Source organism: Protopterus annectens, chromosome 10.part0 (genome assembly GCF_019279795.1).
Source record: "Protopterus annectens isolate FY-2018-M chromosome 10.part0, PAN1.0, whole genome shotgun sequence".
Lineage (NCBI taxonomy): Eukaryota > Metazoa > Chordata > Ceratodontiformes > Protopteridae > Protopterus > Protopterus annectens.
This window is the reverse complement of record NC_056744.1, coordinates 651,447,647-651,473,701: the sequence shown is the minus strand read 5'-3', so window position 1 is coordinate 651,473,701 and position 26,055 is coordinate 651,447,647. Positions and strand designations below refer to the sequence as shown.

Sequence of the window (26,055 nt, the reverse complement as noted above, 5' to 3'; positions counted from 1 at the left end):
ATGCTGCATCTCTAACCCCGCATGCAACACCATGACATTTTGTCAACATCCTAGCCCAACATATGATGTCAGTGTATGTGCCTACAGGAGAGGGGCTTTCTTCTATACACAACAACAGGTGAGAAACTAGTTGCAGAATTGGCATTACAGAAAAAAATCCAACAGTCAACCCAATGCAGAACACCTTTCCACAGATCAACTAATACAATGGGAGTGCACTCTTTTTTTTCTTTCTATAATCTACTTTTCCTGTATACTGTAATAATTCTGGGAGTTTGGATTCCTTACAGTCTCAAGATGAGCATTCATTGCAGCAGGAAATTCATTTTGCTTGCCAGCAGAACTAGATATTTCAAAAGTACATCTGTATGTTTGTGCTGATTATTGACCTCTTGTTAAGTACCCCTGCAATCTGCACATTTTTAAGAGTACTAGCAGAAATTTTCCTGGAAACTAAAAGTTGTATCTTTACTTTCACTGTCTTTGCTGTCTGCATATACAAGCCAGATTTTCAGGCAGTGCTTTTAGCAATGATGCTGTACCTTTTTAGAAAACGTGTCTCTGTGCTGTTCTGAATGTTAAACAACCTTAAGTGTCCAGATTTTGTGACTCAAATCATAGTAAGATTGATTTTTTTTAATTTGTTGTATATTATGAAAATTGTAAAACAGCTTTTCAAAATTTTTCTTTATGTGTTATACATTTATAAAATAGCTTATTTATTTATTTTTACCTTGGGCATTTGCTTAAAGTGGTTTATTTTGGTTGGTTTATTAGTCTAGTTAACACATGAATACATAATATGACTTAAATTAAAACTTTGCTTTTTCAGTAGTGTGTTTACTATTTTGCAGATATAAGATTTGCTGTGGATGTAGTTTTTTGTAATAATGCATTGTTATGCTGCTTACATTCATGGGCCATAGCCCATATATTTCCGTGAAAAAAGTACATGCCCTGGCATATTTATTTAGTACCATATCTGATAAAATGCTTCAGACAGACTGAATACCACCTCATGGTACATTAGTGCTTTGCAGTCCTCATTTCAACTCCTTGTCATTTCTTCCTTGTATTACACATTTTGAATTATTTCCCTTGATAAAGAATTGAAACAATGTATGCCTTTTGGCTATTCAGAAAGGAAAAATGTTTCCTTAAGAAGTGTTTAATTTTTCATCTGTGAACTTTACTTCATGGAAAAACATTTATTGTTGTATTAAAGGCAGAAAAACATTTGAACTGCTGGTCAGAGATGTTATAAATGATGAGACATCAGGTTGCTTCCCCAGGAGCAACCTGTTAGGAGGCACAATCAGCAATGTAGAAGAATTGTTGATTGGCCCCTGCAAGTGACATATGCAGTCATCTTAAGCAGCAGCGTTTGGCTTGCTAAGGGTATGTGATCAGCAGTATGTAGGACTTGCCACTCTGTCTTTGATATGGAAGTTTGCAAGGAGTGATTTAGAATTCTGCTTTGGGATATACAGACAAGGAGTGATAACTCTAGGAGTGCTGATCAGTCCCTTCGAGGAGTGAGTGTGTGTGCGAGAGTGTGTGTGTGTGTGTGTGTGTGTGTGTGTGTGTGTGTGTATATACATACAAAACATATATATCAGGCATATATATGTGGAAATATGTGTAGAAATAATCCCTGTAGCGGAAAAAACATACACAAAAATCCCAAAATTATAATTTTAAAAATATTGTATATTATTATATTAAAAATATATAATTGCTTGTTTATCAAGCACCTCATCTGTCGAACACTTTCAATTTTAATAAACTTTTATTTTTTTCAAGCGTATTCATGTTTGTATGTATCTTTAAATGTTCAAATTTTTGTTGTTGTGGCTTTTATACGTATGATTGGCTGCTGCTTTTAATTAATGTGTGACATAAGCATATAAAATTGTATTCTTGTTAATTTATGGTGTCTAAAGAAGTTTGGTTATAATACCAGACGAAAGCGCTAACATATGTTGCTAGCAACTCAACCAGCTACAAGCGTGCATGTCAAAGGAAGACACTAGACAGAAGTCTGTCCTAGAAGTGAGACACTAGACAAAGGTCTGAACGAAAGGTGAGAACATCACTTTCGTAAGTGTGAATGGACCTTTAGCCATTTTTGAAAAGTCTGTTAATTTATTGAAACATTCAGCTTTTTTTATCTGGTATACCGAATATTATGTCAAATGAGATACGAATATTTTTGCACCAGCTATGCTGAGAGCCATCTGTTGAGCGGCACATAAAATATGTATATGCACACTGTGTGCCTGGGTGTGTGTGTGTGTGTAGTACATCTCTGTATTTTGTGCAGTGGTTAATAATGATCTTTCGTTCCAAACCATGATTGTACTGTGCAAGCACAGGAACATATGTCACATACATATGCACAGGACATCAAGCAATCCCCAAGATATAAACTGATAGTGGAAGAACACCATGGCGCTGTTATACAAGGACATCATTTAAGAAAAATAAGTTTTTTTCTTAAATGATATCATTGTATAATAGCAATAATCCATTGCTGGGTGTGGGTAATACTGGATTTACCCATGGTTGTCATTGTTTGGTCACGAGGGTGAGGCCATGCCATCCATGGGTAAATCCAGCATTACCCACACCCATCCAAGAGTTATTGCTATAGTGTTCCACATTTTGGAGATGGAAGACTGAGATTGGTAACATAAAATAAATTACAATGGCTGAGTGCCTGATAAAGATTATATAAAACTGTATTTACATTGTTTGATTAGTGCAGTGGCCTGTTGTAAATGTGTGTTGAATTTTGGTTAGTAGGTTATGTTTTTCTAAATATTTAATAAGTTTGTACATATAACTTTTGCTGAGGTTATCACTAGGTGCTTTAGTATGAAGCTGAGTAGGTATTTGCAGACCAAGTCCCTACAATTTGAGTTCTGTATGAGAACTGCTAATGAGTATTTCATGAATGCAAGCATCCACAATAAGAGCCTATCTGACTAAACCATGATGTTCTTCATCTCACATTGCTGCAGTCCTTACACTTGGGTAGTCCGCTGTCCTCTGTCGGCCCGAATATCAAAGTATAAGGCTGACGTCGGTCAAGGCGCATTTGACTGACATCAGGACGTCAGGGTACAAATGCGCATGACCGACGTCATATCCTCAGTCTTTTTTGCCGCATGGTCCGATGCAGAAGCAGCATTGCAAGTGCCGGTTGGCGTTCTGAAATTTTTCGATTTCGGAGTTTCAGACTGAGTCAAAGTTGGCTAAGTACCCCGTTGGGGAATATTTTAGTTTTTTCTTGCCTCAGTGGTTTACCGGATGTCAGAAAAAGTGAATAATTGTATTTCTTGTGGGAAACAGATACCGCATAGAGACTATCATACTTTGTGTATTCCTTGTTTAGGGCCTGAGCACGACGTTGTTGGGTGTTGCTCTTGTGCTAGATTCAATAAGCGCACTATAAAGAGAAGGTTAGATTGTGCCAGGTTAGTCTTCGGGAAGCGGTGCAATTATAAAATGCCGTTGGATGCTCCGACGCCCGCTTCTTTGAAGAAGCGCAAGGACAAAGCAGTTAAGCCTAGGCTAGAAGAACCGACTGTACCGGACGCCGGTTCTTTAGAGGTGTCGGTGGAGCCGGTGGTTCCACCGGAGGTTTCTTTGGGATCCCAGGGAGAGACTTTGTTACTGCAGGATGTGGCCTCTCAGGAGGCAGGTCAGGCTGATGGGGCTTCTCAGGTTACTATACTCCCCTCCCTTCCTAGGGTGGTTAGGCCCTCTCCTTCTGTTTCCAAGGCTTCTCCCAGAGGCAGGCCAGGTTTGGCTTCAGTTGGTGTCAGCCTTAGTTCTTCAGGAACTGTGCCCAAGAAGCATATGCTTAAAATGGCAGAAGATTTGATTACTTTGATTAGGGTTCTTTGCCCCTCCTGATAAGAGACCTAGGGTGGAGCCTGAGCTAGGGAGTTTTGAGCAGGCTTCGGATGTTTCAGAGTCTTCGGCTGAAGACTTGCAGGAGTATTCTCCTTATTCTGATTCTGATGTGGATGATTCTACTACTCCTGCTTCTCCTCCTGAGGATTTTTCTTTTTCAGTAACTCTTCATTCCATGAGGGAGCATTTTAAGTGGGAAGGTCAGGACTTCTCGGATTCCAGGAAAAGGCTTAGGGAATTTTTGTTTTTACCCCAGCATAGGCCTTTGGCTATACCTCCTGTTTTGGATGTGGTGGAAGATGTTTTTACAGAGGCTTCTCTTAATCCTGATTCTTTGCCTCCTGCTCCTGTTAAACCGGATAGGTATTACAGGGTGCCTGAAGCTCATAAGTATCTTTTAAGAGTCCTAGGGCAGACCCAGAAACTGTTAGTCAGGGGCCTAAAGGTGTTAAGGCTTCTGTTGTCAAGAATCCGGTTCCTACAGATAAAGAGGCCAGGGCCTTGGATAGATGGGGAAAGAAAGTTTATACTTCTTCCACTCTAGCTATGAGGGCTTTGAATTGCCAGTTTCACATGTTGAAATACCAAAACTATCTCCTTTCACAATTGAAGTCTAAGGTTGATGCTCTGGCGGAAGGTATTGATTGTAAAGAGTTACAAGATTTAGTACATGTTTCTGAACAGGTGGGTAAGCATTCTTTGCAATGTGGTTTTGATGCTGTACAGGCCTCGTCTAGGGTGGCTGCCACTGGGTCAGTTCTTCGCAGGCACGCCTGGCTGAGGGATCAGAATTTATCTGACCATGTTAAAACAAGGATTTTAGATGCTCCTTTACAATCTGATGTGTTGTTTGGTTCTCCTGTTGAGGCAGTTTTAAAGAAAATGGAAGACAAGGCTAAGTCTATGCAGACTGTTAAAGATTTTTGCAGGTTCAGCCTCCAAAGTTTAGTAGAAATTGGCCTACTAAGGGGTGGACGTATCCTTCTTATGATTCCCAGTCTAGGGGTAGATCTAGACGTGGTAGGGGCAGAGCTCAGGGCTCTTTCAGGCCTAGAACAGGGAGTTCTCCTGCACAGTCTTCGGGTGAGGGCAGAGGTCAGTCCTTTCGTAAACAGACCCAATGACCTACCTTTTCAGCTGCCAGAGCCTTCTCGCCTGGCAGCACCTTTGGGAGGAAGGTTGGCACTTTTCAAAGAAAATTGGAGTTTAATTACCCAAGACAGATGGGTATTGGATATCATACACCATGGTTACAGGTTTTATTTCCATACCTTGCCTCCTTTCAAAGGCATGCCAGACGTTCCTCCTCAACAAAGAATAGAGGCTCACAAGCAAATTTCTCTGTTACTCCAAATAGGGGCCATACAGCCGGTCCCTATGCCAGAAGTGGGCCTAGGATTTTATTCTCGCCTGTTCCTAGTACCAAAGAAAGGGAACACGTGGAGACCAATTTTGGACTTATCTATCCTCAACACTTATCTGGACATTCCCAAGTTCAAAATGTTGACGTTACAGCAGCTTTTACCTCTGCTGGGCAAAGATCATTGGATGGTAACTTTGGATCTCAAGGAGGCTTATCTTCATGTTCCTATCAGACTGAGTTGCAGGAAGTATCTGCGTTTTCGAGCTGGGACTTCTCATTATCAGTTCTCTGCATTGCCCTTTGGCTTATCTACTGCCCAGAGTGTTCACGAAAGTTCTGGCTCCAGTGATAGCTTTCCTCAGGTTAAAAGGAATACAGATCTATCCTTATTTGGACGATTGCCTGATTCTGGCTCAAGGAAGGGACGAGCTTCTTCATCATCTGGATTATGTGATAGCAGTGCTAAGATGCCTGGGGTATTCTGTGAACGAAATAAAGTCCAGTCTAGTACCCTCTCAGGACATGTGCTTTCTGGGTGTGAGACTGAATACAGCATCCCAGATGGCCTTTTGACCCCGGACAAACAAAAGAATCTTTCCCTTTACTTTCATCAGTTGTCTCATCAGTCCAGGCTGACTGCAAGGACAGTCCTTCAAGCCTTGGGGTTCATGGCATCTTGTATTCTGGTGCTTCCCAATGCCAAACTGCATATGAGGAAGCTACAATGGTATCTCAAAATGTATGGACACAGCACTGCCAGGATTTGGACACTGTCATTCAAATAATACCTTGCATTCAAAAGGAATTGTTGTGGTGGGCTCAGGAATGTCACCTAAACAAGGGACTCTCTGTGACCCGGCCAGAGGCGAGTCAGATTCTAACGACAGATGCCTCAGACAAAGCTTGGGGAGCTCATCTGAATGGAAAGTGGATACAAGACAAGTGGCCTGCCAGACTACAACATCTACATATCAACTTGAAGGAGATGTTAGCAGTCCAGTTTGCATTAATAGCTTTCAAGGATTTACTTCTTCCAGGGCAGGTGTTGATTCTAACAGACAACACAACTGTCATGTGGTACATCAACAAGCAAGCGGAACACATTCTTATCCTCTATGCAGGCAAGCAATGATTTTGTGGGAGACTGCTCTCAGTTTACAGCTAAATCTTCAAGCAAGGTTTCTGCCGGGAGCACAGAACTCCTTAGCAGATGTGTTGAGCAGACAAATTATGGATCCCCACGAGTGGAAATTGGATCCTCATGTATTTCAGAAATTGACAGTGTCATGGGGAACTCCAGACATAGATCTGTTCGCTTCTCCACTAAACCACCAGCTGCCAAAGTTTTGCACAAAAGGTTTCATCCCACAGCTTGGAAAGTGGATGCTCTTTCTTTCAATTGGAGCAATCTTCATGTGTATGCCTTTCCGCCTCTGCCTCTCCTCCCAAAGGTACTACTAAAGGCCAGACAAGACAAGCCAAGGATGATTTTGATAGCTCCAGATTGGCCTCGCCAGCATTGGTACCCATTACTGAGAAGCCTGGTATGGAAGCCTCCATGGCCTTTGCCTTCGATTCCACACCTGTTGTCTCAGGAGGACAGTCATTTGCTCAATGTCAAGCTTCACTCTCTGCACCTAACAGCCTGGCATATTCTGTTTTGAACCATAGTGGGCCTCCACTTCCACAGCAGGTTTTGAATGTTATTTTGGAAGCTAGAAGGCCTAGTACAAGGAAAGTGTACGCAGATAAATGGAAGAGATTTTTATTTTGGAGTGCAACAAAGGATTTTGATGTTTCTGAGCCTAATTTAAGTGTGGCTCTTCAATATCTTACTGAGTTACTGGACAAAGGTTTGTCCTTCTCTTCTATTAAGGTTCATGCTGCAGCAATTTCGGCTCACTATGATTGTGACCCACCATTGTTTTCTCATCCTTTGTTCAAGCAATTTCTTAGAGGGGCAAAGAATATAAGACCCCCACGAAGAGCTCCTACTCCTGCTTGGGATCTCAATTTTGTGTTGGAGAAACTCACTCTACAACCTTTTGAGCCTGCAGCTACTACTGAATTAAAGTTTTTATCATGGAAGACTGCTTATTTGTTGGCTATTACCTCTGCAAGAAGGGTTTCTGAGTTGCAGGCCCTTATGGCGGTTGAGCCTTTCTTAATTTTCCATAAGGATAGGGTATCTTTACGTACTAATCCTTCCTTTATGCCTAAAGTGGTTTCTAGTGTGGCTTTAAACCAAACTATTCATTTGCCTACTTTTTATGCAAATCCCCAAAATAAAGGGGAAAAGATTTTGCACACTTTAGATGTACACAGGCAGTTGCGATATTATTTGGACAGAACTAAAGGGTTCAGGCAGTCTCAGCAGTTATTTGTTTCTTTTGCTTTGAGTTCTCAGGGCAAGCCTGTGTCAAAACAAACTATTTCTAAGTGGATTGGGTTTTGCATTGCTTTCTGTTATTCCCATCATGGAAAGGAGATTCCAGCTGGGATTAGGCCTCATTCCACTAGGGCTACTGCCACTTTGACAGCTTTTTTCAGGGGGGTGGCAACCAAGGATATTTTGGAGGCAGCTACTTGGAGTTCAGTGCATACTTTCTCTAGGCATTATCACCTACCACTTTACTCTAAATCCAGAGCTGGTTTTGCCACTGCTGTTTTGCAGGGCATTTTGGCAGCTCCTGCTTCCTTATAGTTTGGCCATCCTCCCTTACCTCTGCTTTGGGATTCTACCCAAGTGTAAGGACTGCAGCAATGTGAGATGAAGAACATAGTACAGTTTTGTACCTACCATAAATGTAGATGTTCAAGATCCACATTGCTGCAGTCCAATTTACCCTCCCTCCTTCCCTCTGTAGTTAGAGGCGGTTGTGTGGGTTGGGTTGTCAATATGATGTATATTGTATATATTGTACATATTTTTAGTGCTAGGATGGTTGGTTGTTTGTTTGCTGTCTTTTGGTTTTGACCTTTATTTTTAGGGTCTTCTGACATCTGGGGCAAGAAAAGACTGAGGATATGACGTCGGTCATGCGCATTTGTACCCTGACGTCCTGATGTCAGTCAAATGCGCCTTGACCGACGTCAGCCTTATACTTTGATATTCGGGCCGACCGAGGACAGCGGACTACCCAAGTGTAAGGACTGCAGCAATGTGGATCTTCGAACATCTACATTTATGGTAGGTACAAAACTGTACTTTTCACCATAATGTGCACAGCGTGATACATAAAATACAAAGGGGAGCCAGCAGTCTCAAAGAAAACTTTGTTATTCCTTACTGAAAAGGTGAAGGATTTCAGATTTTGTCATTAATAATAATATGAAGAGAGGGTCTATACAACATGGATCACAGGTAAATGCAGTAGGTGATGGGAGGGTTTACTGGTGTTTGTAGACATAGCTGTTTAAAGGATCAGCAGTGCCTTCAGCATCAGAGAAGCCATTGTTGTTGTAAAATTAATTGTATGTGAATAGGATTTTTGCAATACACCACTGAATAAAAAACAAAAATGTTTAGTATTGGATGCCATATTATCTGCTTAAGAGAAATTTGAGGTTCTACTATGAAATGTTGACTGGCAAAACCCTGTGCATAATAAATGCCAAAAACTAATGTCTTAACAGAAGGATGAAAAAGTTAACTGCAGCTGATTTTTGCAAGCCTCCTACCCAAAAAAGGCAATCACTATTGACACACACTTAGACACTCCAATGTCGGAGATTTATCATGGAGAACACAAGTCAGCATTGTATTCCTCACCATCTGTGACTACTGACACACTAGAAATTTCACCTCTGCCTCAAGTAGATATAAGAAAATGTAATTATTTTCCTGTGGCTAGTTGTTCCCTCAACCTTTGCTGCACTGTTTTTATATTCAATTTCATCTAAATATACTTATAAATAAGTAAAGCAGCTGTCTTCCAGACCTGTCGGATTCTTTTCTTTTTTCCCAGGTTTCTATGACTAAATAGTCAATGGCCGGTGCCACTGCTTATATATTTGCCTGGGGTGCTCTGCTTCAACTATGGCTTACTTCATTTCTTCAGTAAAGCAAATAAAAGCACGACACCTAACCCTTCTCTTTTAACTGGGAATGATTATGTAGAACTGAGGGACAACATAAAAAAGCTGAAGACTTTGTCAAAGGAATACAAGCTGCATTTCTTCATCTTTATTTCTTATCCATGCCTGAATGACAGAACAACAAGCAGAGAAATACCTGAAACATCTGCAGAGAGTCATTTTGAACTTGTAAATAAAATAGTGAAATGATGCCAGTTAGTTGGTGATATAAGTAATCTTTCAAGGGGTTGTTTAATGGAAGGCTTACTTCTTTCCATTAAAGGGTATTATTAACCAAGCTGGAGATGTACAGTGTTATTTGACTTGTACAGAAGAATAAGAGTTTGGGTGAACTGAAAAAGTAATACAGCTCTGTCGTTGTTTGTAAAGATGTATACTGTTTGGTTATGTAGGGTGCAGTGCCATTGCTTTATATGCATATTTTCCTTTTAACAGGATATCATTCCTTTTGGTAATAATCTTGCATTCCGATACCTTTTTGGCTGGATGATGCCGCCAAAAATCTCACTGTTAAAGCTAACCCAGGGAGAAACTGTTCGGAAACTGTATGAGCAGCATCATGTTATCCAAGACATGTTGGTTCCTATGAAATATCTTGAAAAGTCGGTAGACATTTTCCACAAGACAATAAACGTAAGTCTTTTTTTAATTTCACTTTATTGGAATAGACAATAGAATATGATGCTTGTTACTCACAGCTTGACCACAAAATTTAAGAGTGCTTTGTGAGTGACCACTTAAATTGTAAGTAACATATGTTTGTGTAGCTTGTGTAGAGTTTGTGCAGAATTTGCCTCAAGCTGAATACCAAAAAATGCATCATCATCCCCTTTGGGGGAGAGTGACGTCCCTACAAATTATCACATTAATAACAATGTCCTAGGCATGCAATCAGTTCTGAGGAATTTGGGCACCCAGGTTCATAGCAACCTGACATTTGACTACCATGTTGCTTCCATTGTATGGAAAGCTTTCTAAATTGCCTTCCTCATACATTAGGGTATCTCATCCGGGAACAAGGAGGTCATAACATCCATGTATTCTTCCCTTATATGGCCCATTATTGAGTACAATGCCCCTTTCGGCATGTACCTCACAAAGCACATGGAGCAGCTGGAGACACCACAGCGGTTCCTCACCAGGAGAATCCAGGCCTTCAAACATCTACCATACACAGATAGGCTAAAAGCCCTGTCCCTCTACTCAGTTTCATACAGACTCCTCAGAGGTGACCTCTTTGTGTTATACAGAGCAGTCTCAGATCCCGCCTTGATGGGACTGCTGCATATTCGCAAGTCAAGCTCCATTCAAGTAACCTGCACATGCGGCCTCAACGTGGTCTGTGACATCAATAGGACTTGTTGGCAGGACAGGTTTGTGCCCTAGAGACTCCCCCATCTGTGGAATAGACTCCCCGTCCATGTCAAGCAGAGTACCTCATTATCCCTTTTCAAGCACAACCTGGATAACTGGATGGGAAACAGAAAACATACCCCTGGGATTCCACCTGTGTCCCTACTGGACAGGGGCATTGGGTGTTGACTTGTCTAAACATGGGCTAAACTCTTGGCTAGGCTTATAAGGGCCTCAGGGCCAATAACCTAGTAACTTCCTATGATCCAATGAATTTGTATTGCTACTTCATGACAGCATTTTTAAGAATGTTTCTTATGGCAGAGCACATTGATTTGATGAAAAAGATCCAGAATTTTTTAAACATATATTTTTTATTGTGTTTTATGCTGAGTATGATCATGGAAACAAAAAATAAATATGAATAACTGCTGTTACAGTTTCTGGCAGTATAAATTACAACATAGGGAAGAAGTGAACTGCATAATAGTGTAATGTTCATAATGAAAGGTAATAAAATGTACTGAAAATGCAGAACAGAACACAGTAATCCTACAAAACAGTATTAAAATCAAATGCCGCTCTCCCCTCCCAGTTCTGCCGTCTGCTTGCTGTCCACAACTCCTTAGTCCCAAAGAAGACAAAAAGCAATTTGCAGTACACATTTTGTGGTAGAAGTTTACAGTTTAACCTTTCTAAACAGCATATAGTTATTTCTCAGTTTTTTAATTCACTTATCTATATTGAGGATAGCAGATTTTCCATGATTTCAGTAAAGTATTCAAACTGAATTTATTGTGTATTTAATTTCCTTTGAAACATGATGATGGAAAACACCTAATAAACTCTATTTCTTGACAGACAAATGTTCATACACAGTACAGGTTCTGCTGAAGAACAAATCATATTATATTTCATGAATCATATTGGAGTTGGTTATATTAATTAAACAGTTGTAGGGAAAGAAGGCTGATGTATGTGAGGTATCCCATCCATACATCCACAGCACCTTTTTCCCATTTTGCACATGGGATCTGGGTGTCACTGCAACAGTGGCAGTCATCTAGAGCCAGTGTCCACATTGCTATGTGGCTAGCCATGTTACACATGCACACCTGTGGCCAATTTATAGTGTCCAGTTCACGTACTGCATGTCTTTGCATTCCCACCATAAATGGCTGTGTTCAGATTCAACTTGAAATCATAAAGGCCACAGAAAGCAATGAAGAGAGTATCCACTGTGATTCACAATACCTTTCTGCTATCCATCTGCATGTGGACTGTCCCTCCACTGCAGCTTCATCTGTTGAAGTTCCCTACAAGTCAAGCAAGTATACAGTTATATATTGCAGCACAGTAAGTATTGTAGTTATCATTAGATTTGTATGAAGTACAGAAGGTAGTGGTTGGCAGCAAACCAGTTACATCTGACAAGCTCATATAGTTAGTATATGACATCACAGAGTGCATCGGCACTGAGTGGACACATTACTAAGTGAGGCATCTTCCATGAAAAATATCATATGGTGACCGGTGGAGAGAATGAAATCAACTATAGGACTAATCAAGTCATGTCCCCTTCTGGAGCAACTGATATAAATTGAGCGTATCATTTAACTCAATGTTGTCTTTTCCATCCGGGTTCAATTTGTGAGTAATTGGATGTTATTCTGACCTAACGCCGGCCTATCTAAAAGACTTTAGCCACTGAGCTCTGCCTCCTGTACCCATAATACCTTGCCCTACTAGGATTATCTCAGATTTTGTTTGCTGTCTTTCTGGACAGCAGCTTGATCTTGAGCTCCATTGGGATGTATCCTTTTCCTAGTGCTTGTTAGATAAATCTTGTTTTCCCCTTTCCTCTACCCTAGTTTTTGTTAGTAGTTGGTAGTGTTTTTTGTTGTTACTGTTAGTATAAGGTTAGGTGATGTAGGTTTAGTAAGTTAGGTTTTGTTAGAGTGTTCATTCACAGACTTTTCCCACCTTGTGTGATTTAGGGTTTGTAAATGCTGTACGCTTTTTATAGTTAGTAGGATAGTGTGTTTTGATTTGTAGTTTTATAGCTAGTGTTTAAGTTTAGTGTGGTATGGATAAGGGCTTCAAGAAGTGTGTGCTGTGTGGCCACAAGCTGCCTTCTCAAGATGCACATGAACTCTGTGTTTATTGTCTTCTGGCCACTCACCTTGGTATGCAGTGTGCTATTTGTGAGAGTTGTGGCACCCAAGTCATTAATGAAAAGAGGGCAAAGTTGGCCCTTAGGGATCTGTTGCCAGCTGGTGAGGTTTCCTCCTCTTCCACTCCAACTGGTAGGGTTGATAAAGGAGATTGAGGTAGGAAGGAGGGATCTAAGGACTCCAAACTTTCAAATTAGGACAGAAAACTAGTGTCTCTGTCTCCATCATGTCTGCTGGATCTGAAGGTCCCAAGATAGTTGGCTCCTGCAGTAAACTCTGCACCATCATCAGATCAGGCAACTTGGACCTGATTCCCTATGGTTCTGACCAAGGGGATGGCTCCTTCCCCAACAGTCAGTGTCCTGTCAAAAGGAGCTCCCTTGAGCAGTTCCTTTTCCCCCTTCTCTCCCTTTACTTTGTGAGAGAGTATTCTTCAGAGTAATTTCTTCTCCTTTCTGGAGCTTTGGGTCCAGTCCTTGGAGTCGACAATAAGCAGGCAAGCCGCTGAGTCTCCATTGGTGGTTTCTTCTTCCCTGTCCTTCCAATTGGTTGGGAGTTTAAGACCTGTTGATTTGGAGCAGCTCATGCATCTACAAGCCCAGATGCAGTTATGACTGTTTCCCTCAGCTTTGGGTCCTCAACCTGATGCTTTAGCTCCAACTAGATTGTTTCCTTCCTCGGGCCCTACAGCTCCAAGGTTACTGGAGCCATTTTCAGATCTGACAGCTTTGTAGATATTGGCTCCTACCAGTGACATGATTTCTACAACTCTGGCAGTGTCGGAGACAAGCTGACCTCGGGGACCAATGCCCTGAAACAGGGGTTTCTGTGCAGGGGTTGATGCTTTGGGTTTCGGAGTCTTTTTTCAAGCTTGGCACCTCAGCTGTCAGTATTTTGGCTCTGATCTTGGTGTCAAGGCAGGCTGAAGTGGTTCCAGAGTCTGGTATATCCTTAGGATATTTGGATCTTAGGAGTGCGGGCTGTGGGCTTCTAGATTCAGCCTTTGCCTTTGATGTCATAGCGAGGATGTTCTCCTGTCGGGGAACATAGTGGTTGGTGCCAGTTAGTAGCCCTCCCCCATCAACATCTGTGCTTGTGGACATGCATCATTTGGCTCCAGGATATCCCACTCCTGGTGGTCAACAATCTTCTCTGCATTCAGGGCCCCCTGCCTGCCCCCCCCCCCACCACCATATTCTCCAAGATGGGAAGTTTCTGGTAGCACCTGGATTCTCCAGAGGAATCCCTCACTGGGGATGTCAACCTCAGTGGTGAAGAGGGATCCCCTATATCCCCCCATGACAACATCTCTTTTGGAACTTCTCCACCAGTGCAGGGGTTGGACTGCTGAGGCCCCATCTCTGGAGGAGTCAGTATTTTTGGAGACTTTCGGGGTGGGCCCATCCATGTCCTGGGAGGTTTCCCCTCTAGATGCACTTATTGACTTGGTGTCTCAGAGGGAGTGGAAGCAGTCCAATATGGTGAAACCAGTTTTGAAGAAATTGCATAAGATCTTGGACCCTCCCAAGGACCGTCAACACTGGAGTAAGTGTCCTGATGTTTATGCTATTGTGGGGGTGGTGGCCCCTAACTAGGACATCATGGAAGAGAGGTAATTTATCCATCCCCCAAAAAGGAAGGCTGAGGCAATGGACCAGTTAGGGAAGCACTCCTACATCTCAGGCCCGGTCACATTGAGAGCATTAAACTATTTACTGACTTGACGAGACTTCAGAGGGACATTGTATCAGAAGTGTCAAGGGTCGTTAGGGCACAACAGACTCCAGCGTCTTAACTGGAGACTCAGTTGTCCACCTTGAAGTCTATTGCTAACATGTCCATGCATCTGCTTTCTATTTCAGCTGATAGCACATCCTGAGTTGCTGGCACCAGCATTGCCATGCATCGCCATGCTTGGATGAAGTTGTCTAATTCTGTGGATTGCCTCAAGAAGTCTAATGTCCCCTATGACTGCTCTTCACTTATTGAGCCTAAGGTTAGCGACACTTTGACCAGGAGTGAGCAGAACAGATAGATGCTGTCTGCTGTTGGAGCAGGTTTTGCAACCCCTTAACGGACCTTCTCTAGGAACCTTAAGGCAGGAAAAAAAACTCTTCTTTAGGAAAGCACAGCAACCTTTTCAGGGAGCTGTTGGGGAAGGTTACTCCTGTGGCGAGGGGGAGGGTTAACCACAATGGATGCCACGCGTGCAGCAGGGGTGGTCCACAGAACCAGGGCTACCACAGAGCTTTCTCCAGGAGACCTTTTCAATGATCTTGATGGGTTGTCTGACTATCCAATATTTCAGGCAGTCAGGGGTCATTTGGCTCTGCACCCAGAAGTTTGGGAGGCTGTCATCCTGGATGCATTGGCATTGAGTCATATCCAGAGGTTACACAATGCCATTTTTAGATATACTTAAGATAAATCCCAAACTTCTTCCAGCCATGCCACCCCTTCAGAGCAGGGATACAGCCATCGAAATTTAGAAGCTGTTATTAAATAGAGTCATCCAAGAGGTCCGGGGTTTATTCATGGTTTTTTTTGGTTACAAAGAATAACAAAGAATTCAGGCCAATTTTGGATTTGAGCAAGTTGAATCTCTTCATAAAACAGACCATGTTCCTGATTGTCATGGTGCAGGCCATTCTGTCTCTTGAGCAAGGACTACCGGATGTTTTCAATTGATGGCAGGGAGGCCTACCATCATATAAAGATAAGGAGGCTTTCCAGGAGGTTTCTTCACTTCCATGTGGGAGACGGTCATTATCAGTTCATAGCACTGCCCTTTGGTCTCACCACTGCCTCCTGGTTGTTCACCAAGTGCATGGCAGTCAAGTCATAGCAGCCTGGCTCAGGCTGCAGAGGTTCCAGGTCTTCACTTACCTAGACGATTAGCTTCTAGCCACCTGTATGAGAGCATAGCTGTAACATTAATTTGGAGAGCAGAGTTAAAAACGTGGATAATTGTTTTAGGAAGTGAATGAAAATACAGACTACAGTGCACACTTGATGTCCTTTTAAAGTACAGACTTGTTTTTACCCAGTCCTTTATACTGCCCAGTTTCTGTGTAGCTTGCCTAGCTTAAATCGGTAATGGACATGATTTTGTAGTACTTCTATAAAAAAACTGTTTACATTGGGATGATAAAATACTTGAAAAGGATCAGAGGAGGGCACATGAAATGTCTACTTTTTCTTTAGCTTAAAATATCAGACTTTTGAGACCGAAATCTGTTATCAGAACAAGCATTCTGTAAGGTCAATTAAAATAAATTTCCTTCCTATCTGCATAAGAACATAAACTGTGAAACAGCTGAAAGACAACTACGTCAGTAATTTTGATAACATTTCACCAAAAGCAAGCTATGCATCAAAGCTGGAAGATGGGCTCATGAATAACTACAAACATGAATTGCTAAACTAATACATTTTCATTGTTTCTTCTGTTTTGGTTGCTGTAGGTCTATCCACTATGGTTGTGTCCTTTCACTTTGCCGAGTCACCCAGGCATGGTACATCCCAAGAGTAATGAGGAAGAGCTCTATGTAGACGTTGGATCCTATGGAGAACCAACAGTAAAAAATTTTGAAGCTAAGGCTTCCACAAGACAGCTGGAACACTTTGTACGGGAAGTGCATGGGTAAGTTGTCTTTCCTCTTTCCTGCATCAGCTGTGAAAAATTTACAGTGCATTGTTGTGATGGAAGAGGGAGATAAATTGCAAGTAGTATGTTTAGTCTGCCTTAAGTCAGTCAGCTAACGTTCTTCAGCTATCTTCCCCCTTTCCCACCCTAATTACTTTATCTGTTTCATCTCTGGTTAATTTTTTTCTTTCGTTTAACTGTTATTATTTCTAGCAGCCTATTGTAGGACACACCTACAAGTAAAAAAAAAAAGTCACCTTTAGTCTGTAGTTTGTGCCCTGTATTTTGTTGCTGCTATCCCTTTCTCCTCCGTCCTTCTTCTGTAGTTTCAACCCTTCATAGTTGCCTGTTATGTTATTAAACAGTTATGTCTTTGTCTTCCCAGTTCTTCCTTGTAAAATTATTCCAAGTTCCCTCATCCTCTTATCATTGTTTCTCTAATAAAAACGTTAAGAGAGATAAACATCTGAAACTAAATGGGAAGATGTCCTTGGGCATGAATTAAGAAACATACCACATTCAGAATTGTGCAAAAAACAGAACTTTTTGATGGAAATCTGGAATTCTGGTTACAAATATATTCAAGTTACTAATTTTCAATTAGTAGAAGAATACTGTTGGGGAATAATTTAATTTTACCATACCTTACTTAAGTCAGATCTTTTTTCAAGCTTTACAGAGAAAATGTTATTACGTCACATATATGTGGAGGGGTAGGTTTCGAGTTCTATCCTCACTAACATCTTGAACAAGAATACGCAATTTCTAAGTAACAAATGAGAAATCAAAAACCACACCACATGAAAGTCTCATGAAACTTAACTCATCACCTTTTAACACATACTCAGTCTTTTGTATAGTCTAGATTTGTCCAGATGTGCACATATTTCTGGATCTTGCTGTACCAGTCTGTTAGGCATTGCTTCATTTCATCTTGAAAAAAAACAAAAAACAAACACTTCTACTTCATCATGAAAATGTATAACAGCAGTACAGCTGTGTCAGTAGAAACTAATGGAAAACATGCAGGCATTATGTGTACCTTAAGACCCACTCTTCATTCATTTTTAAACACAGCCATATACCTAATAGAACCACTCTCAGTCGTTTATGTATTACACATTTTAAAGCAGTTACTCAGATTAGATAAAAAAATATACATTAATTAGTTTAGCACTACAGTTCACAACAGACTCTTGCTACAGAAAAAGTTTCAGAACTATTATAATCTTTGATGGCTACAGATGATGAAAACATTATGGAAGATATGAAAATTACTAAACAAAATGAACCAGTACTTGGGCACATAGAATGAAGAATGTATCCACTTTTGATTTAGATACCATCAAGGGCAACAACAAAAAGGTGGCTTCACCAAATTACCTCAATTTCTTCAGTTAGTCTAACAAAACAATGCATCCTTTCCTTAAATAAGCAAACCACCACCACATGACCGATATATCAGGTGCTTAAGGAAATAGTTCCAAACAAAAGCAAATCATATACAGTAAACCAAAGAAATACACCACCACTCCTTTCAGTCATAACAAAAAAGGTGTACAGAATATAAACGATTATGATTGGGTTAACAATCATAACCTTTAATTTTTTGCTGTTGACATGGGTGCCAAGGTTCATTCAAGGTGAATTTCTTGGCATCCATGTCTTGAACACGTAATTAAGGGTTATGATCCCTGATCATAATACTTTGTAGTTCATGGAGCTTTATCTGCTCCATAGTACTAGTTACAGGGAAAAAAGGGTTAAGTGTTTTGCCGGCTTTCAAAGCCTAAATCACTTAGCCAGTGCAGTCTGAAAGACAGTGTACCGCAGTCTCTTGTGTTTACACTTACTTTGTTATGCCTCTCAACAGTCCAGATTTTCACAGAATGTCCAGATCTTTGCCGCATATGTTTGGTCTGTTCCTCATAAAATCCTTGATTTTCAGTCAAATCTCTGGGGAAGGAAGTCAGAGATAAATTACTAGTACAGACAGCAGGCAGAAACAAATCTTTTTTTTTTATTCTGCTGCAGTCTTTGCTGGTCTCTACTGACAGATTTGACTACATACCTCAAGATCCATCCTTAACAAGTTAAGCAGGGAGTGCTTAACATTTGTTAAGATATGGTCTTATGATATAGTACAGCTTAGCTGATTTTTTTTTTCAGAATATCAGAGCATAATCACAGAGTCCATGTACTACATTTTTTTATTTGTATGACTACATCAGGTATTTGAAATATCATTAAAACCTGAGGGGAAACAGGACTCCTGTCATAACCATCCAGAGTCTTTCCTTATAGTTCAATTGTTCATGCAGGTAAGCATTATGTAAATTTTGAACATGCACCTGTCCATCCATTAAAAAATTGTTCCAGCTGGCTGGGTTTCAGAATTTGTCTATATCTTATTTAAAGTAATTTTGTAGATTGTTAAACTTAAACTTGTGGTTTAAGGATAGGGCTGAACCTGATTCCAACTCATTTGGTGTTTTATTTTACTTTTTTTTTTTTTAAGTTTTAAACAGAAATGCTATTTGCAATAAAGAGGGACAGCCATGGAAGCCTCCTTTGCCCTTTGTATGTTGATTTATTTATTTATTTTTTTAAGAATTGTATATTTATGATGGTACTGTCAACAACTTGAATAAAGTCAGTATTATAAGTCCAGTGGTTTATTGGAATATCAAGCCCATGTGCCTAGCTCTAGATCTTTGGTGGTCCCTAGGTTAGTTACTGCATTTGGCACTAATATTCATTCCATTAGGGAGATAGCTCAAACACACTGGCAAATTTTATAACAGGACAAGACCATATATACACTATTACCTAAATATTCTCAATTTCCTTATATAAGAAAAAGTCTTTCCTTTTTATTGGGCAAACACAGAAGGGATAAACTGGGATGTGTATTTGGAGTTGGACATAATGTGTCGTGAGGTTTTGTTCCATATGCGAATTGTGATCTTTCCTCTTAATTGTGATCTTTCCTCTTTTGTGATCAAATGTAAAGAATTCACTAAGACAAATACTTACCATTGTTTTGACAATAAAACTCTAATTGCTTGTAATACGGCACAGGTAGTGTATCGTGCTTCTTGCTTATGCAGCACTTTTTGCATTGGGCAGATGCCATATCCTTTAAAATTTCATATCAGAGAGTATTTAAATTAATTTAGGTGTTAGAAACACATGACTGCTGTCTGCAAACATACTTTAATTCATAATTCTGCCAGTTTTAATGTCCTAGAGATATACAGGTATATGTTCTGGAATTTAAATAATGCTAACTGCTTGAACAGTTAATATAAGGAAAGATTATGGATGATTACAACAGAAGCCCTATTCTCCCCAGGACTCCATATGTTTGAAGCAGGCCATAGATTTGGTAGAGACTACCCATTTAGCCCTTCTTTAATGGATTATATAGTAATCAGGGCACACTTCACTCTTGATCCTGAAAAAGCTGTTATGGCTGCTGTGGTATTTATTCTTCAAAAGAATGACAAGTTTAGGTTGATTTTATCCTAAATACTTTCAGCTGCCACTGAAAGTAACTTAAGTTTTTGACAGGAATTTCCTCAGTGTATTTTTTTGGGTGGTGCAGTGATTAGCATTGTCACCTCTCAGCAAGAGATTATCCATTTTGATTCTTGGCTGGGGTTGCCTTCTGTGTGGAGTCTGCATGTCCTCCCTTCATTCGCACGGGTTTACTTGAGGTGCTCCAATTTCCACCAGCATTCCAAAGACATGCATCTGGAGCATTTCTGCCCAGGCCTTCACTGAAAATGGGCTCTGTCCTTGTCAGACTTTCCCGATAAACAAATGTTAAATAAAATAAATAAATACATTTCCTTCAACCACCTTGTTGTTGGATATGCTCAGTAAACATGGAGGAGATCTTTTTGCAAAGTCAGAATCCTTTGAGGTCACAAAATTGCAAGTATGTTTTTGGGTCATTATATCATTGGTACATGCAGCGGTAGCGGTGTTGCCTCACAGCAAGAGGTTCTCCTGTTCGATTCTCGGCTGGAGTGCCTTCTGTGTGGAGTCTGCATGTCCTCCCCATGGTCGAGTGGCATTTGAAAGACATGCGTGAATGGGCGTCCCTTCGCTGAAGGTTGGGCGTCGGGCTAGCAACTCGGCATCATAAAAATCTACTGCCAATCATTAGCGGACCGGAGTTCCACTGTGGCGACCCCTAACCGGGAAAAGCTGAAAAGACAAACAACATGGGTACACTATCAGGCAGTTTAAGCCATAGTTGGCAGCAGCTGTCTAACACCAGTCTTCTAGCATTCATGTATGTTAAGTTCTACCATGCTCCAATCCACCCACAAAATTATTTTTTTTGAACCTATTTGCAGCTGATTAACATTTCTATCTTCCAGTAATATAACAGAGCTAATTAGTCTTGTGAAGTGGATCTTCTAAAGATGCCAGCTCCAAGCACTTACTTTGGTAGCTGTGCTAGGACTAACACCAGCATGTATTTTGTGGGATTGTGGCCATATTTCACATACTGATTTTGGAGTGGACCATCTCTTCCTATTGATTATGAAGTCACAATGGTCTGTCAAACCTTCTGTTAGACCCCCTTTGGTGTTCCATAACTTAGTAAACTTGAAAATTAATATCCCATTCATGTTTGCATGTTCATTATAGTTCCTCTGAGATAGTGGAACCTTCATCTGGAGACAGTTATTGTTAAAGGTGGGTGTATTCCAAAACTATCCGAATGTCAGCACCTGGAGCTTAGAGCTGTCCTCTGTTCCAGTCAAGCCGTGGGAATCAATCAGATTTCACTTTTAAGGTCACCTGCAGTGAGTAGCTGTTTAAAACTCCTCCTTTGGTATCCCTAGCTGTACACTTTGCTGCATTTACTCTTGTCCCCTGCTTAGAGTGAATGAGTCTCCTGCCAATGTACACAGTGACTTCTTGCATCTAGAAAGCAATTAGTATTGTTAGAGCTGTTGCCTGCAAACATCAAACTTAATCAGATCATATACATACATACACCAGCAAGCTGTGTTAGTATAGGAACAGTCCATTAATCTTGCAAAAAGACAGTGCGGTGTATCAGAAAAAGCTTGTCTATAAAATTAGTTTAATTGCTGACCATGCTTACCAAAAGAAAACCTAATACACATGCTCCGAAACGAGTTTTCTTTCCAGGCAATACAGACCAAGCTGAATGAGTGGATGACTGGAGGACCGAGGGACTTTAGCCAGTAGAAATCTGCATAACCTCATATCCTTAGTTAATTGTTGGTTAGTTAGTATTCTGCAATCAATTGTGAGAGACATTTATTGAGAAAGGACTAATCAGAAAGGGACCAGTGGGAACCCAGGGTGGAGGGGCAAGTCCAGTCATCATCACAATTGGGTTGACCAAGAAAAAGTTAGGTTATAAACTGTCAAATGTAATATGTGCCCAACACTAAGGTGGGGATACCAAAGGGATTTCTAGGGCTTGATTGATTGGGGCCAATACAAGAGACAACCCCATGAGATCTTGCTTACAGTTCAGCACAAGGGAAATTTAATAACAAAGAAACTAGCTGTCCCTTGAAATGGCAAACATGGGCAAAAGATAATCAGGGAAATCTTTGGCACTGCAAAGTGCTTTGTCAGTGCAACTAATTGGCCAAGATCACCTTTGGCTTGAGTTCTGTGTTCTCAAAGGATGGTGAGCACTAGAGGTGAGATCCACAGACTATTGGAATAAAAGGCTAGAACTTCATTACTGCTGAGCCATATGTTGGCTACAAAGATTAGGAGTGCTAGGGGTAGGAAAAAAGATCCACCAGAATCTTAAACCCATCTATGTTACCACAACACAAGGTTAAAAAATAACGCCAAGAAGTACAACTAACCAGGCAACTGATAAACCACAGTGCCATCTGCAACGAAAGAGTCACTCTCAACTGCACTAAATGTGACGCATGGTCAAAGAAAACATCTGTGATTTGAGTCAGCTGTTAATGTTGATTTCTTGGATGGGGAATGATTAAGAATGTACTGAATTACAGCGCAAAAGAACTTTTTTAAGTATATCCTGTGATCAAAGTTGAATGGGGCTATATGCTGCCCATTGAAGAGAGGTATAGCTGCTGTAGTGGACCAATGGAGAGTTGGGGAAAGTCCCCTGTCCCACCTTTACTGATAATGTGTTAACCCTAATCTTGACCTTCATCCTACCCCTACCTTTGCCTCTAACCCAAGCCATAAACTTAAAGTTACTACACACCCTTTTCCTAACTATACCACTGTATACCATCATGCAGACGGTGTCTGTCTGCAAGTTACAGGTATTTTTGTTTTTACTTGTTATTTCTCTCACCTATCACAAAATTATACTGTTTGGTTTCCTTTTGCAATTTGTGTCAGTTTGCCAATGTGCATTTTCAATCTGGTGTGTACAGCTTGCAAAAGTTGTTATATAGGTAAGAGAAGCAGTAAATTTAAAGAAAGAATGTATGAGCATTATTATTCCATCAAAAACAAATCCACATTTAAAACATTTAATGTTATGTTGTCCTAGCTCGTCGTAATTTGCTGGTTAGGTTCAGAGCCGTTCACGGCTCTGACTTGGCCAAATACTAACCCCTACCCCATGATGCTCTGGGCCAGATCTCGTTTGCTGCTCAAGCGATCAAGAAGTGTTCCTGCTGGCTCGTTGGCTAAGTATAGCTTTTTTTCAGTCTTTTTCTCTATTTATACTCCCTTTATCTTTCTAGAGTGTTAGCTTTCATATTGTCTGCATTAGGTCACCGTAGTTAGTTAGAAATCCCCTTCCCAACCCAGTGAGAGTTTCCGTTTAACTTAGAAGGCAGCTTTCCCTGTTTTTTTTTTGTCTTGTCTGTGTAGAAGTTAGAATTTGTTTGAGTTAGAGGATTCTTCTTCTTTTCTTCTTCACTGCTTCTTATTGTTAATTTATATATATATATATATATATATATATAAAGGTAGTTTTCCCCTTTGTAGTTGTTTGCTGTTATTCTGGTTAGTTTAACTGTCCTTGTATAGTTATCGATACGGCCTTTTGTTTTCAGAGCTGCATAATGTCCAAAGACAAGAATAGAGAAAAGGAACCCAAGGAGCATAGGCAGTCAGGGTTCAAAAAGTGCGATAAATGCACACAAAAGATGTCTCTTATGGATGGGCACATGAGTTGTGTCTATTGCCTCGGTGCCATCCATTTACAGGACCCCTGCACCATATGTCATGGGTTCAGTAGCAGAGTGCTCCATGAGCATAAGAATAAACTGATGGCAAGGGGTTTATTGAAAGGGTCTTTTCAGGAAGCATTAGACAAGTCTCAAAGCTCCAAATCTTCCTCCCCTTCTTCAACCCAGTCTAAATCATCCAAAAGACTGGCTATGACAGCTCCAGTTTCGGAGCCACCAAAAAAGATTGTGTCATCGGAACGGGGGGCTCTCGACTCCAATAGACCTGGATCTTCTTCTTCAGTGCCAAGTGTGTCTATGGAGCCGACAGAAGTATCAAGTAGTCAGTCTCCTTTATAGGAGCTGATAACTCCGACGCTGAGATGTCTCATTCTGGATAGAGGCAGATCTCCTTCTTTTCCCACCCGTTCTTCCAGGAGTTTATCTGATGAAGATGTGGAGTGGGTGGTGAAGAGATTGCCTCGAGCACCGGCCCTGGCTAAAATTTTGTCGTCTCCAGACCCAAAGGAATTGGAGCCATCCCGTTCAATGCTTGCTTCATCAATTCCTCCTCCAATCACCCTGGAGTCTTTGGAACCAGAGAGCTTGGATCCAGTAGTAGTGGAACCGTCAGCACCAAGACCACCTTTGGCATCTTCAGTTCCGACTTCGGCTCTGATGTCCTTGGTTCTTTCTGATGTCGAGGAGTCTAGGAGCTGAGGCTCACCAGTTGGGTCCGGGAAGGGGAGTCGACATGGACAGTCGTCTGATCCAACTCTACCCCTCGGTGCCTCGGCTAGGTTGAGCTCGGCTCCTACCTCAGTTTCTGAGACACCTGCTCCACCTCAGAGTTGACCTTGTGTCTCTTCGGAGTGGGGCAGGGGGCTTTTGAACTGATGGAGAGAGTACTGTCTCCTCAAACAGCCCTGCTCTTGGAGCCAATTTCTTGTCCCTCCCAGGTGCCAGTGTCTATCTCATCACCACCGCCCCCTCCCAAGCATAGAAACCCAGTACCTCAGGAAGCCCCTGCAAGTGGCATTGTCTCTTCCGAAACTTCTCCGGAGTGCCCCTCTGAAGAAGTCTCTCAGAAGAGACTGTGCAAGAGGAAGCACATAGACTCTCCTGAGTCTGTCACTTCTGATACCGATTTGGATGAGTCGGAAGGGTCCCCACAGTCCCCCTCTGAGGATGTCTCCTTTTCGGACATCCTTGAGATCCTGAAAGAGAGAGGTGGCTGGAAGCCCACCAACCCTTCACAGGATGAATTGGTCTACCTGGAGGCTTTTGGGTCTTGCCCATCCACCTCCTGGGTGACTCCTCCATATGACCAGCTGTTAGGCGTCATATCTCGTAAGGCTGGACTTAGCCTGATACAGTGGAGCCTGTTCCGAGGAGGCCTAACAAATTTATTACTGCTCCCTCAGAGAAGGAATCTTTGACTAAGGGTGTCCCAGAAAGATGCAATGGTGGTGGTGGCGGTGACCACCAAGAAGGAGCTATCGGAGAACTCCTCATCTGTTCATCCTCCTAACAAAGAGTCTGGGACTATGGACAGATATGGAAAGCATGTCTTTTCTTCAGCGGCCTTCACCCTACAGTCGCTGAATTACCTTACCCATTTTACGAGACTTCAAAGGGATCTCCTCATAGAACTTGGAGATACCCTTCAGGGTACCGTAGCATCAGGATCCACAGACAAAGTATCCTCACAGCTCTCCACCCTCATTTCCATCGTAAACTCCTCCATGAGACTAATTTCATATGCAGCTGATGGAACGAGTAGAGTAGCAGCAACAGGAATTTCCCTGAGGAGACATTCCTGGATGCGCCTTTGCAACTTTGCCGAACCCTTCAAGTCTTCCTTCACCAACGTCCCCTTTGATGTTTCATCCCTTTTTGGACCAAAGGTGAAAGATACTTTGACCATGTGTGAGCAGGAAGGGAAGGCCTTATCTGCCATTGGAGTCCGTCTTTCTGCTCCATCTAGACCTTATCCCAAAGCTCCAAAGGGTGGAAAGATGTGGTTCCACAAGTCCCAAAAAGGTTTCTCTGATGCATGTGGTGTCTCTTCCCCCAGGGGCAGAGGGGGAAGTTATAATGGAAGATGCCAAACTCGCGGCAGAGGGGTTCCGCAGAATCAGGACGACAAAGATACGTTCTCTGACAGACCCTTCCAGCGCTCCTGAAAGGAGGCCCGCCTGCTCTTCTCTGGAGGCAGTCGGGGGGTCAATTGTCATTGTACCCAAATGCCTGGCAAGAAATCTCCCAAGACAAATGGGTACAAACAATTATATCCAGAGACTATTACATACCATTTTCCATTCCTTCTCC

General features: G+C 41.5%; 1 protein-coding gene across 1 annotated transcript in view; it reads left to right on the top strand.

Moving 5' to 3' along the window:
- Nucleotides 1-26,055, top strand: part of DHCR24 (24-dehydrocholesterol reductase) — a 169,318-nt gene that overhangs the window by 125,967 nt on the left and 17,296 nt on the right. Inside the window, exons 7-8 of the mRNA XM_044085501.1 lie at nt 9,818-10,015; nt 16,374-16,552. Coding sequence (XP_043941436.1) covers nt 9,818-10,015; nt 16,374-16,552 — 377 coding nt within the window. The remainder of the gene's footprint in view (nt 1-9,817; nt 10,016-16,373; nt 16,553-26,055) is intronic.